This window comes from Astatotilapia calliptera, chromosome 20, assembly GCF_964374335.1.
Source record: "Astatotilapia calliptera chromosome 20, fAstCal68.1, whole genome shotgun sequence".
NCBI lineage: Eukaryota > Metazoa > Chordata > Actinopteri > Cichliformes > Cichlidae > Astatotilapia > Astatotilapia calliptera.
The window spans coordinates 28,961,696-28,976,427 of record NC_137441.1 but is presented as its reverse complement, the minus strand read 5'-3'; the positions used below and the strand labels follow the sequence as shown (position 1 = coordinate 28,976,427).

At 41.4% G+C, this 14,732-nt stretch overlaps 1 protein-coding gene across 4 annotated transcripts in view; it reads right to left on the bottom strand.

The window, feature by feature from the left end:
* sema3h (sema domain, immunoglobulin domain (Ig), short basic domain, secreted, (semaphorin) 3H) overlaps positions 1-14,732 on the bottom strand; it is a 51,979-nt gene that overhangs the window by 18,800 nt on the left and 18,447 nt on the right. For all 4 annotated transcript variants that reach the window (XM_026153945.2, XM_080294360.1, XM_080294358.1 and 1 more), the window contains 7 exons: positions 10,228-10,382; positions 5,872-5,934; positions 5,139-5,258; positions 3,217-3,310; positions 2,780-2,899; positions 2,138-2,283; positions 1,198-1,312 (listed from right to left, as the gene is read on the bottom strand). In XM_026153945.2, coding sequence (XP_026009730.2) covers positions 1,198-1,312; positions 2,138-2,283; positions 2,780-2,899; positions 3,217-3,310; positions 5,139-5,258; positions 5,872-5,934; positions 10,228-10,382 — 813 coding nt within the window. The remainder of the gene's footprint in view (positions 1-1,197; positions 1,313-2,137; positions 2,284-2,779; positions 2,900-3,216; positions 3,311-5,138; positions 5,259-5,871; positions 5,935-10,227; positions 10,383-14,732) is intronic.

Genomic DNA, 14,732 nt, shown 5'->3' with positions numbered 1-14,732 from the left:
TGTGCAGTAAAAACAAAACCGATTTGCTTCATCCTCCTATGCCTTCCTTTTTTTAAAACCTCACCATGCTTTCCTCTTTCTACCATCCACCCTTTCCTTTTCATAACTTCCAATCAAAATATGAAATGACTAATTCTGAGCTGTATGGGCAGAGGCAACTTTAAAGAACATAATCCCACCCGCCCGCCACAGAGGACTAAAGGTGAAGTAGGAGTACATGAATATTAAGTTTCTACTCAAATAAAATAGGGAGCTTAATTTGTAAAAGGCATCCTCTACATAGTTTCTGTACTCTCCACCACCAAATTATAATGGTAAAGATAGAGATACCCTGGTGCAAGCATCGGACCTACTGCTACATCCCCTACTGTGCGGGGAGCTAGCAGTAGCAATGAATTAACAGGCTGTATCATCAACTGCAGTTATTTACTAAAGCTTTCTACTGAGGCACAGTTACATCGATGTTGAAATGTTGATGTCTTCTATGAATAAATAAAGATTTCTGTAGTAAAATATTTAAATCGCTAATATTGTAGCTCCGATCTCAGCTAAACATAATTTCCTTAGAGAATAAAGTATTCTGATTCTGATGAATCAACCCAGTTACTGTGGTGGTGTCTTTTAATGATGTTTTAAAGCTTGCTGATTGCCCATTAACATTAATGCCACCGTTTTTTAAGAGAAACTCAGAGTTGTGCATCTGCACATCTGTGAGCGACAAATTCACAACGGCAGCGTCCAAGTTCACAAATTCAGCATCTCGCACCTCTCACAGACCTGCTGCTGCACGCACCCACACTCAGAGCTGACCGGAGCACTCTGATGTGAAAATCCTCGATAACGAATAAACCCATTGCAACGAATGTTGCCGTGGTAACCAAGACTGAGGCACGAAGACAAACCCAAGGTGACCGACAGGGCTGTTGGTCACCGTGGTAACAGTGGAGCTATGAAGGCATTTACTGAGGCAGTGGTTTTTAAGTTTCCTTAAGTGTCTGCGAACTCACATGAAACACACACACACACACACACACACACACACACAGGCTGAGTGCCTGAACTCAATTCCTCTTTTATGAAACATTCAGGGACAGACCTTCAGCTGTACGACCAGCGGTTAAGACCTGTCGGATGTGATTTTGTTTGAGCTTTAATGTGATGCGTTTTGCCTTTTGATGCTTTCATGTGTGTACTCACGCAGCTGGTCGAAATGTGTCTGTAAGCCATCTGGTCCTGGGACTGAACAGACCATTCGAGCCTTCTGGAAAGTGCTCCACTTATTAACTAAACTCCTCTGGCCTCCGATGTCGTTCTACATGAACATTACAAAGAACTGAATTAGATCTGCTATGATTACAGAAGTAGCAAACATACAAACATTGCATATTTAAGCTGGCAAAAAAATTCATGCACACACAGTAACATTGGCATGAAGCTCGCCACGCTGCCAAGACTGCTTGCAATTATGGACAATGACTCCCACCCCCTCCATAACACACAATGTGAAGAGCAGTTTCAGCAACAGGTTCCTTTAACCTCGCTGTCTGAGGGACGTTACAGGAGGTCGTTCCTTCCCGCTGCTATCGGGCTCTTTAATTCATCCACTTGGGTCAGATCACACATGTGGAACAGAATTAATCACACCTCACCGCACCCTGTCACTTTTGTACATGATGACATATATTTGAGCACATGCTTTTCCTTTGATATTTATACCTATATCTCTATATTTATCTATTTATCTTAATATTTATCTATCAATATCTCTGTTTCTACACTCTTTTTAAACAAGTGTTTGATGTTTATTGTATATTTGCTGCTATGACAACTCAATTTCCCTCTGGGCTTTATAAAGTCTCTCTGATTCTAACAAAGCCATGAATGTGCAAACATGTCCACACAGAAAACACACACAACAGTGGAAGACGCAGTGATTGTGACAAACATAAACAGTCCCTCATACATTTCAGTGATACACAGATACACAGTTGCCTGCTCTAACACACACACTGACCAAACAGCACGTACATACCATCCCATGGAGGTAAACGTGTTTATGTAAGCTACATGCAGACGTGTTCTGATGAGTGTCCAAACTGCACAAACCCTATCTATGCCAAACAAACATGTCGCATACCTTGCACACACGTGCCACTCTGGAGTAGAGCACCTTCCCAGCAGCACCTTCCGCCTCCTGAGCGCGCTCGGTGAAGAACACGTAAACCTTATCATCTTCTGGATTATCAGTTTCAGACAACGGCGCTACCCGCACAAACTGGGCATCTGGAGGAAAGTACCACAGACACACACACACACAGGCAAATTATAAGAAATCAACTGTAATACAGTCCTACACTGATACAAATGTAATTTGCAGCGCAAGAAATAGAGAAAGAGCAAAGGGCTGATTAGGGAGAAGTCGAGTTTCCAAACAGCAGGGAGTCAGTATATATCGCCTTGTTATCAGCAGCAGACGTCGATACACAGGAGCCTGATAAAACACCAACCGGGTGTGCAGGAGATGATTTTAGAGATGCTCAAAGATATTCAGTCTACTTCAGAAAATTCAGTTCACAAAGTACACACACTGAATGTGCTGCACACGTTAACCGTGACTTGTGATGTTTTCTTGGCGGAGAATTTGACAAAATTTTGTGTTTTAGTGATTGTGTTATCGTAAGGAGCACATTCTCAACTAACTTCTAATGTCAGACGCAGTTCTGAGTTGTTCAACACAAAGGTAGACTTCAAAAAGGAAGTGGTGCTTTTCTGCTCTTACCCTGCAGCCAGGTGGAATCGTACTGCTCAGTGCGGATGACACGACGGTTGCCAAGACTACGGAAAAAGGCAGAGTCCCGGCTCATGAAGTCTGAGGTGATGCCGGCATACAGCTCTCCATCTACACAGAATACACAACAGTATTCTCATCAGTAGTCATTGAAAGACATCCAAGTCATGGCTCTCCTGTTTTAGACATCCTCTAGAAATTATATATAACTTCCACAGTTTGATGAGTTTTATAACAGCAAAGCATCACTTTTGCTACAAACACAAACCCATTTTCCATCTAGTTTTTCTTTGATAAAACACCTAATCATGCACATTTAGATGATTCCTTTCCACCTAACGGTTATATTTTGTTGTAGAGAAAATAAAGTGCATGATGGTGCGTGTACTGTTTATTAAAGGTGAGGTTTAAAGAAACAGTCAACTTACCAACGACTGCAGAGGCCGTTTTCTGGAATGGATCGTAGGGACATTTGCCTTTCCCGCACTCTGTCTGGCCGTAGGAGAGAGTCTGATGCTCTGACTGTCAAAGAAATCACAGACGTCACTCACACAGAAAGAAGACAGATCACAAAGCTGTCCTAATTTATATTGCAATCTCAAGTAGTTTATCCACTGATGCAGCAAATCATCCAGAAGCATCATAGTGGCGGTTCAGGTGGTAGAGCGAGTCGTCAAACAATCAGAAGGTGGATTAATCCCGACCTCCACCTGTCCGTGTGTCAGAGCATCCTCAGGCAGGATACTGAACCCCGAGTTGCGCCTGATGTCACTGTCAGTTTTATTTCTACAGCACGTGTAAGCAACAAAGTAGACCAAAGTGCTTTACAAGATAAAACCACAGATCAATATAATAAATACAGCAGAATAAAACACAAAACAAACAAAATGAATAAATATAATATGAATTATTATTATGAACTAAAACAAAGACAATGCAACATAAAAAACCTACACACATGCATAAAAAGTACCAGTGCATGTAGCACCATTTCAGCGAGCCCAACTACCCTGCCACACATGCACTCAGTGAGCACCTAACTGAGGGTAATCGGGCTAAGTGGAGGGATTTTAAAATGTGTGAAGCTCAATGTTAAACCAGTCAGCACCATCGGCACCTCTAAGAACCATGTCTGAACCTCTGCTCTGATCTTACATGGTCTTTCATGGGATTAACTGTTCTCTGACACACACACACACACACACACACACACACACACACACACACACACACACACACACACACACAACTAAGTGAGATGAGTGAGAAACTTCAGAACCGGCAGCCTATTTCTGGGAAAAAACGATAACCCACATGTGTCATTATGATGAGAAATTACACACCGACAACAGCAGGCAGGTTTGACCTCTACAGTTACATTCACCATCCATTGCATTTGACATACAAATGTCAAATAACATATCTAAGGTGTCTGGTAGCCCACACAGTGCAGCATCAGTGACGAAAGGAAATTTGACATATCACAAGGTGAACCCTGGGGGATATGTGGGCATAGGGGCAGACACCACATGATATTTCAGCTGCTCATAGGCATGCTTATGGGGGCTGGAACTCGAAGTCTGAAAACAGACATATTGGTGGGTGGTAGGAAAATCAAGGCATCCAATACATATATTTCTATTTTTTAATGCAGACAGCCCTCAAAACCTGGATAAATGAGTAGAGCATCAGTGACGAACGTTAATTTGACATATCGCAGACTGAACACTGCATCCACGGGCAGCACTGCAGTTAACATCAAAGTGCTGCTTGTATAAAATTGCAGAGAATGGCCCAACTGATTCTGATTTTGGACCAAAATGGAAAGAGTAATCTATGTGACTTTGAAAGAAGAGGTAACTGTTGTTGGGGGGCAGATGGCTTCAGCCACAAAAATTGCTCGAGTGGCTGCTGTTTCAGAAGGATAAGTGACTAAAGTGGCATAAATGTGGGAACTACATCAGCAGACAGTTTGGAAATTACAGTTGACTGCACACGTGATGACCATGATGGTTCTGCATTAGTGTGATAGGTAAAGAAAAATGTGAGGAACAAAAAGAGGAGCTTCTTCAGATTTCAAGGAGAGGGATTTGATAGCAGGGCTTCAGCGAATATCGGGTTTTGATGGTCTGCTTCATTTTTACCAGACCAGAAAGCTAGCAGTCTTTTAAACACAACCCATTCTTCAGCTTTATTATTTTTAGGAGCAGCAGATTTAAGTCTGGTAGAGCTGACGCCTCTACAGATACCATTTTTTTATCCAGCAAAGTCGCAAAAGAAAATAAAAATACATATTTTGCACCAGCATACATTACCTGTATAGTGTATGTAATTGTGTCTGTAGCATTACCTGATGGAAGACGCTGGTGGCTATGAAAGCGCAGCGGGGGTTGAAGGCCCCGGTGCCGCACACATACAGGTGAGTCTGGTTAAAAGGCTGCAGAACACGCAGGAAGTTCGCACACTCCAGCTGGACAGAGAGAAACAGGGACCATAAAGTGAGGAATAATGGATGACACACATTATTTTGCACTGATGCTTAACTGTTTTCTATTACTTGTTTGAATATCAAACAATATGACTTGCACTTATTAAACTCTGGCTCAACTGACAAATTTTCACACCTTTCATCTTGAGCTTATTGTGAAGTCAAGAAGCAAAAAAGTAGTCCTAAAACTTCAGATGTGACCGACTGTTCAGCACGCCCCACCAGACGTCTGCCAGTACTTGGATCAACTGAATCTTGATATGCCTGCCTGCATGAAAACTGTCTTGTTTGTTTACAGTTCCCAAATGAATAAGATACATTCAGCTTTAGTTCTGCCCTTGATGGTAATCTATCATCCTACTGTATTGCTTTATTGCTTCATAACTCTAGACAGTTCTTGTAAGGTATTATCAAACGGCAGTAGGGAGTAGAGAAAGGATGAAAACGGCTGATGTGGTTTGACACCGATTCATATCTGCACGCAAATGTGTCCGAATGTAATTCTTTTCCCCGCGTTGCTTAAGTCAGGGTAACGCGGTTACTTACCCAATCTTAGCGTGTTTGCGTGTGCATCTGCGAGTGTGCGTTTGATTACCTCTGGATCCTTCCCAGCCATGAGACATTCTTGGACGCGGTCCGGACTGGCTGGCCAATACAGCTACAGAAAGAAGAGAGGGGGAGAGAAAAAAGAGAGGGACAAAGAGATTTCAGAAATGTTTTTATTGCTCACTCTACATTTCCGATAAAGGGCTTCGGGGGATTGGCAGGTGCTTTATGAGGGAGCGTGGCAGGGATAGTCAACAGAACATGACTAATCTAGAAGAAAGAAGGAAATGATTTTCATACCTCTTAACTCCAAACAGATAACAGTCAGCTTTAGGGAGGAGAAAAGAAAAAGCCAACTGGCAGCATTGCTGACTTCTGATAATGAGCCAAACTGCCAGAGCAGAGTACATGACTACAAGCATGACTAACTGACATACAATCCTGGCCATGCCTACACACTGTGAATGTGCACTGCAATGCAGCTATTATCACTCATCTAAATAACTAAATGACTCTTGATTAAAATTATGCATGCCTGACAGTATTTATTCTGACTTTAAACCCTAAACATCGTGCTATTATTTGATTTGTGCAGTTATAACATGATGTTATTATGTTATCTTGCATCAACAGAACAACTGAAGCAGCCACTGTAAAGGGTCCAAGATGAACCAAACGGGATTCTGGCTCCACAATTTCCTCTCTGTTGTGGTCACAGTTAGTTTCTTCTTTAACCAGTAGTTCTTATTGGACACGACAGGCTCTAAGACAGGGAATCAAACTTTCGGTGACCGAGTTCCAATTCAGGAAGTTAATGACTTAGGCCACATTAACCTGTGTCAGCGCAGCAGTTCTCAGACTTTTTCTGAAGATCAAAAAAGCTCATGACCCATGCCCCACATTTTTTATTGATAACAATCATAAAGACTCCATGTTGGATTTTACTTAAACAAAGATGAACGTTATCAGTGCAGCAGCATCAGCAAAGCCTTTATGAAGTTCCCTAAACACCCCCCCCCCCCCCCCCAAAACAAGTCATAGTTTAGTTTAGTTTCACTTCATATTTTTCTCACAGACCTGTAGTCTGCTAAGATGACTAAAAGAAGAATAGCTCTCATAGTCTCATCCTTTGCTGTTATATCATGATATGAACCGGAGATGAATGAAATACAGTCGTGCATTCCTTTCCTGCATCGTGCAGCCCACACGATGGATTTTGAAGACCCTGGCTCAGAGGAAGATATATGGTATTTACTTCACTTTGTATGTGAGCTCTTTGATAAGGGCTTCAAGAAGAAAATAAATGACATTGCTCCAAAAAAAATATCTTTCCACACTGTGTAATGCACAAATGAGAGAGATCTGTGCCTCTTGTGAAGAGTCAGAGAATAATCGAGATCCACATGTCGACGTCTCTTTTTTTTTCCCCGTTGTTGTTGTTTAAGCTGTGAGAATCAGTGTGGTGTAATAAACCCCTCAGGTTGCTAAGTTTTTTTCTTTGGGTCTGTTTAGGTTTGGTTGTGTGAGGTCATCCTGGGTTCAGGTAAGATGATCACACATGAAAAGGTACATTTGTAACGTGAAAAATGGATGACTTCACCATTTAACAAACTAAAGCAATCAGAGAAGTGTTTGTCTTGCACTTGTTAGCTTAATCACATTAAACCACACTGTTTGCTTCAGTGTAAACTTAATCAGCGTATAATAAAAACTCTATAATGGAGAATGCTTTCATGTAAAGCCAGTAAGGGAGGAAACAACAGAGGCTGGGATGGTGTGCAGTGAGGGAGAGAGTGCGAGAGCGAGAATGAGGTGAGCCTTAGTGTCAAATGGCTTCAACATGACTAATCTAAATATTTCCCTGAGACAGTCATTCCCCTGGAGAGCAGAACGGTGAGACCGAGATGTAATCGATACAGTAAGCGAATGTCTGCACTTGTCGCTAAGTACGTGATACACAAACTGCTGTTCAGGTGTCAGAAGTAAATTCAAGACCTCAACTTCACACTGCATTAGGAAGTAAATGTGTATATAAATTGTAACAAGTGCACTTTATTAATTAAAAAAACACATCTGTGCACTGATTGTAGTTTTTATCTCTCTTTTTTGTATTTGGGGTGAATGAAGATGTGAAGAAGTGACAGGAGATTGTAGAAAGTGATTAATGACAAATGGCGGTGGTTTCAGGAAACAATTTCTGGATGTACACTAATTGTTCCACGATGCAGTCATTCCCACAGAGGCTGGTGCGGGGCTGAGACCATCAGATTAGATTAGAGACCACAGACCCCGTTTATCTCCGAATACCACACACTGACAGGAACACGGACCACCACTAAGGGAGTCTCAACAGGTAAAGACTGCGGTTAATGGGATTTTACCCCTCTGTGAAAAACATGCTGGTTGTCAGTTTATACGAAACAGAAGATGTAAATGTGGGTTTTTGTAAAAAGGGAACATATTTTAAAAAGTAAAAGGAACAAGGGGGGGAAAAGCTAGAAAAAAATTTAAATTTCTGTACTTTTGGAGTCGTTTTCAGAGCCGAGAGAAGATTCAAAACAGAGAAAATGAAAGGAGAGAAGAACAAATACTGTAAGCAAACAAAAAGCCGCAAACAAACATTTAAACCCCTGGTGACCCTTTGTGTTACAGCAGCTGCAAGCTGTTGACTCACACAGAAAGAATGGCCTGAGTATTTTTTTTTTCCCCCGATCAAAGAAAAATGTGATTTAAATGTTATAATAAATTATAAGATCGTCTCTCTAAGCCACACTGATTTTTATATAGCAGAAAAACCGCACGTCCACTGTGCATAAGTGTGGGTAAAGTCGGGAGGAGATAATATAAATAAAAACAGGATCCAGATTGTCTCAGGCAACATTGATAAGAAGCTCTGAGAAAATAAACAGAAATGTTGAGAACATGGCACTGAGTGATTTTAACACCGGGGGGGGGGGGACTGCACACAGGCTGGAAAGGTACAAACAGCCTATAAATACTGGATGTACAAATATGTAACTTAACAGCCCGCACAGAGCTGAGTTATGATTTGACTGTGACTATCTATCCTTATGCTGGCTGACTGCCTGACTGAGTGGGTGGCTGGCCAGCGCAACTGATGGCTGTCTGTCGGTTTCGCTGGTTGTTTTTTATTCTGCTCTTCTACCTGTTTGGCTCTCTGACAGCTTGCATGCACGTCTGACTGATGAGGGTATTGATTTGATCCGGCTGGGCAGGGTTAAGAAAGCCAGCACTGTTCTGTGTCCTTGCTGTGACCCTGAACTCTACCTGACTGGCGAGCCATTAACGTGGCTGTCTGGCTGTCTCGATACCGTGCTAAAGCTGCAGAATGAAACTAGATACTGTAACAAAACTTCCACATCTAACAGCCACCACGAAGGAGCGCCGCGTCTCGCAGCAAGTCTTGGGTTGGTCGGAATATTATTGTGGCACTTCCACATTCCTGTGTATTGCTTATGTGCTGGGCAGAGTCTTCGTTTGACTAAGCTTCACTTTACTGATATGTGAAAAAGCTAATCAAATCAAATATTGACCCGCTCACTAGTGTATAAAATCTAGAGATGCGCTTGTGCAGTCTTTGCAAACCAAAAATATGTTGTGCGGCTGACCTCGTGCAGTCGTTTTTCATCTAAAGTTTAGCTGTTCTCGTCTGAAGCATAATACCTCCGTATTGGTGCCAACAGAGGCAATCGTGCCTTTGAGCAGTAAATGTGGAAAGCAGAGGAAGTTAGGATGTAAGAAACGTGCATAAAATAATTGTGGCTTGAATGGAATCCATTACAGTCCTATCTGTATGTGTCTTCTTTTTTAAAGTTTTCTCCCCCCTTCTTTTTTTAAAGCGTAGCCCCTTCTTTAAGTGTACATTCCCAACTTCTGTACTTTTTCCATTTACCAATTGCTAAACTAAATAATACTAAGTGATCAGGCCAAAAAAAATCACCTTCTGCTCAAAAGGTGGAGACATTTTTATCAAATATGGACAGCTTGGCTGCCAAGGAGAAAGCTGAATAGAGGTGGAAATGTGGCACAGCCTCTTTCTGCTTTTTGAACACTGTTTCTGTCTCCATGCTAAATCGAAATGAATGGTAAGTGAATTGTTTGTTCAGCTAAGAACCACAAAACAGGGTCAGAGGAAGAAAAGCGGAGCTTTTGTGCAGCACAAGTAAGGAATTTGACAAAGATAAGAGATTAGAGGGGATATTAGAAGGGTGTGACTTTCCTCTTAAACCATCAGCAATTAGCCCTATTAAGTCTCTGACACATCAGCTATCTCATCTGCTGTCATCTGACTGTGTGTTTTATGTGTGTATTTTGTGTTACATCTCTTGAGTCTACCTTTCCTTAAATGGTAAGCAAATGTGTGCTCGCGTCCTGCGGTTCTAACCTTGCGTGGGTTTTGCGTTATGTCATCCATACTGGTAGACAGAAGGCCATCTTTCATGGCCACATAAAGGCGTCTCCTGTCTTCATCGGGCAGCAGGGAGTGCAGGTCTCCCGCCATCAGGGGTAGCGTGAGCAGCCGGCCATTCTGGATCAGCTCTGAGAAGAAGAAAAAAGAAGAGAAAAAACACAAAATAAGGGTCTCCATTCTTATCAGTTTTTAAAAATATTCAAGGGAATCTGGAACAAAAATGGCATTAAACTGAAAGAAATCTGTTGTTTGCAATAAAAATCTAATCTTTGTCTTATTCATTAGGCATTACTGTATATGAAGAAGTGTTTTCCACCATAGAAAAGGTCCAACAGCCTCCGTGCTTTTTACAGTTTTACTAATAAATGACAAATAGCTTTTAAGTTTTTGCAGACATGTCTGTAAACCGCTGATGACCAATGTGCTAGCAAACAAAGCAATCTCGAGGAGAATTTCATACAGCACTGTCTCTGCAACCATTTTCACACTAGCGACTGCCAGAAACCACTTGCAACCATTTGGGGAATATAAATTTTTTTCCTCCCAACTGGTGGTTGTTGGATGGTCACTGACAAATCTAAAGGCCAGTGTGACTGGGGCGAATAAAATATACCTTCCAGTACTTTGATACGCGGGTTTTTCCATTCGCAGTTTGGTTGCAATTGTGTAAAAATCAACAATAAATGCAGGTTTTCAAAGTAACAGACTGTGAGAATTAATAAACCTAACTATGACGCAAATTTTGTCTTAACAGATCATCACTCGGATCATCTTTGAGATAAAGTGACGTGTTGCGCAAAGACACAGACTGTCCCACGCCTGCAGCGCCAATCACAAACGGAACTGGCAGTTGTTTGTTTTGCTGCCTCATTTTTTCTTACCAGGTTGGTCACTATGTTCAAACACAGAATACTGAAATGTATCTCTCGTGAATAAACAAACGTAGACAAACAATACTTACACATCTCTAGACAGACTGGATGATAACAACCGGATCTGAAACCTCAGATAATGAGAGCACAGATTGCTTTTTTTAATGATTGCACCATGTAAACTATGAGAACTATGGTGCGGGGAGATCGACTGATTTCAGAACAAGGACAGAAACTGCATGTCTGTCTGTCTCGTGCTAACTTTCATATTTTATCTGCCACGTCTTCTTCTGTAGATCGGATTTGGCAAAACTAAAGCATAAACATATAGTCTTTACAGCAGCACCAGACATGGCTTCACACATTGGCAGCTCTACATAGCAGTGAGGGGTAGAAAGAGCTTATAAAAGTGGTTCAAACTTTAAAAACAGTAATAGCTAACTGCATACTCTTATTTATCAACCAGGCTCTCCTGCAATGCTTTAAATTGAACTGAGAAGGGATGCACAAAAGCAAATTTCCAAGCTAAATCTTCAAACCGAACCCAAAGACAGATTGGTATATATGGAAAAAGAACAATTCAACTTGCATTTGTCTCGTTGGCAGAGAGCACGACTTTATTAAAACCATCATGCATAACTTTGGATTGTTTGAGCTGTAAGCGTATATGTGGTGCAGTTGGTGAACCACAGCATTTTTTCTTTCTTCAAGCAGTTTAATCTGACCTAACATTGCGCATTGAGATGCATTATACACAACAGCTGTATTTCCACTCAAAGCAGGGGGTTTGGGGGGAGCAAAATAATAGTCGCTGTAGTGGGAAAAAAAAACTTCCTAAAAAGTTGGTAGATCCCGTGGGAAATTACCTGATGGAGGCACGGTTAATATATTGTTTCCTAGTGTGGCAGGAGTGTGAATTTGCATTCATAGTTTTGCTACCAATGTAAACTAACTTTGTACAAAGCAAATGCAGAGTTGTAACAGGAAGCTAACTGAATTTTTATTCTGTTTGTACAGACACGGTCTCGATCAGATTTCAGTGTAATCTGATAAAGCTGAAACCTGTTTAACCTTTTTGTCCATTTTGTGCCAATCTCAAGTTTGAGCAAGCAAGCAAACGCTGTTTTGTAGAGCTCGAAAATGAGAAGGAGGACAGAAAAAGCAAGTGACAGAAGGCAAAAATCCCCGAAACTGTCATACTGCATAAAGGACAATGCATAACATTCAAAGACAAAGAAGTGATAAGCAGCAAACTGGGGCCAAAGGTATTTGTCACAGCTGAAGTTAACACTTGTTTGTTCAGGTAACAAAAAGAGTGTTTAAATCTGGTGATACTAACTAGCCACAGTGAGCTGCTGAAAAGTTTTCGTTTAAGTTTATTTCCTCTTTGTTCAGATTGACGAGCTGCAGAAATGCAAATAGCTGAACAAAAGTCTCAGTTTGCACTATAATTCAAACAACTTCACTTTCATTAAGCAGCTCTAAAGTGCAGCTTCAAAGAAAACTTTGCATTTAGGCTAGATTTTGAAGTGGAAGAGTCCTCTACAGGTATTCTGAGCAGCTTTCAGATCAACCTTTGGTACACAAACCAGGGAAATTACATATTTAGCCTGATGTGGAAATGCCTGTGAATTTCCCAGACGGGGCCAAACAATGTGGCTGGGTGATGTCTATGCTATTTGGCCCAGCCTAATGCCAGTACTGACAGAAACACTTGGAAACACCTATTAACTGTATAATACCCTAAAACCAGCATAAATCAAATCATTTGCAATAAAACAGATAGCAAACTGTTGAGCACAGAAGGTGAAATTCCTTAAGAATGAGAGCCCCAGTGTTGCATAGAGGAAGCATTCTGTAGGGCTGACTGTAAGTGGGTGGCTCAGTTAAGGTGCCTTAAATGCTAACATTCATGCAATACAGCTGCTACTTATACTGAACATTGCAGCTCCCATAGATGTGGGTTTTCTCACTGCTGTTAAGCAGGCTTTGGAAAAGTCTTCAGAAGCACACATGTGCAGTCTGAAGTTCCTGTTCAACCATTTCTTGATGTGTTTTTAACTGCTAACAGGCAACAAAGAGTGTGCAAGTCCATCACGCTCAAGTAATTTTACAGAAACTCGAATCAGATATATTTGGGCCATGTCCAAATTCATCAAAATGGCTAACACGGAGGAATGACAGGTTCCCACAACTGTGTCCAATTAAGAAGTGTCCTGCTGTTAGCCCGTGTGACTTTTGTTCCCAGTTGGCGTGCACAGTCAACTGTCGACTTTCTTGACAAATTCAAGCAAGCAAATATTTGTTCCCTTTTTGAAACGGCGACTATTAACGGAGCTGATCAGCAAAGGATTGCACACATTTGACCTTCACTGCTATCGTGCCAGGAAAAAGTCCAAGCTGTCCAAAAAAGATCAAAACTACAGTTTGCCAAAACCAGGTCTGCTGGAAGATTTTGGTCTGAATAGATGAATCTAAGATTATCAGGCCACAGAATCAGCAGACGTTTTTTAAACAAGCATCGCACACAAATTGTAAAGTGTGTTAGAGGGGAAATTTTTTGGGATGCTTCACCGCCACCGGGACTTGGCAGCTTGCAGTCATTAATTCAGCTGTGATAACAGGATAGAATAATGTGAGGTCATCTGTCCAAAAGTTTAAACTCAATCAAAATCAGGCCTTTCAACAGAATAGGAGCACAAGCCGATCGGCCATAAAGGTTTATGGAATGGCCTCTTCAAAGCCCAGATTTGAATCATACTGACATTTTGTGGGAGGATTTAAAATCAAATTGAAAAACCTACTTGCAGCTGAAGGAATTCTGACATCAGAGTTATGCAAAACGCCACACAAGAAGTAAGCAGAAAATGCTAGCCTTTGAATCCAAAGAGTAGCACATGAGAACCCTCCAGAATACTCCAGTTGTTAATATATTTGTTGTACAAATTACTAAAAAACAGACGGCCTTGAGGTGTTCTTTCCAAATATATTTTCTATAAGTGCATCTGGCTGTTGGACAAAGAAATAAAATGTTTTTGCATAAAAAGGTATTTGTTGTAATGTTGTGTTCACTGTGTTACCACCTGAGACCTGTGACGTTCAAAGTGCAGTGAAACCCTGAAATAAAAGTGAGAGGGTAAAACAGCAAAGGTGAATGAAGTCAGAAGAAAGGAAGAGGGAGGGGAGACGGGAGAAGAGCGACAGCGAGGAGGGAAGATGAGAAAAATGACACGGCAAAGTGACAGCAAGATGAAAACGGTCTGATGGGTGGAGACAGTTCGGAGATGAAAATGAGAAAAATGTCAAAACACAACACGATGACAGACAGTTGAGAAAAGGAGGGGGCGGGATGAGGCAAAAGGGCAGGAACAGAAATCCTGGTCTGGGAAATTAACAAATACTGATGGGTAATGATGACGAGGACGGTTGATGAGAGCAGTTGAAAAAGTGTGCCTGTAAAAATAATACTGCAATGATGTGGCGGGGCAAATGATGGACGTATGGAAGGATTGAGGAAGAAGTGGAATCAGGGGAGAAAGCAGGACTGGGTGGGGGAAGAGAGAAGCCGTAAGCGTGACAGAAAACTATGCAATAAAAAAGTGAAAA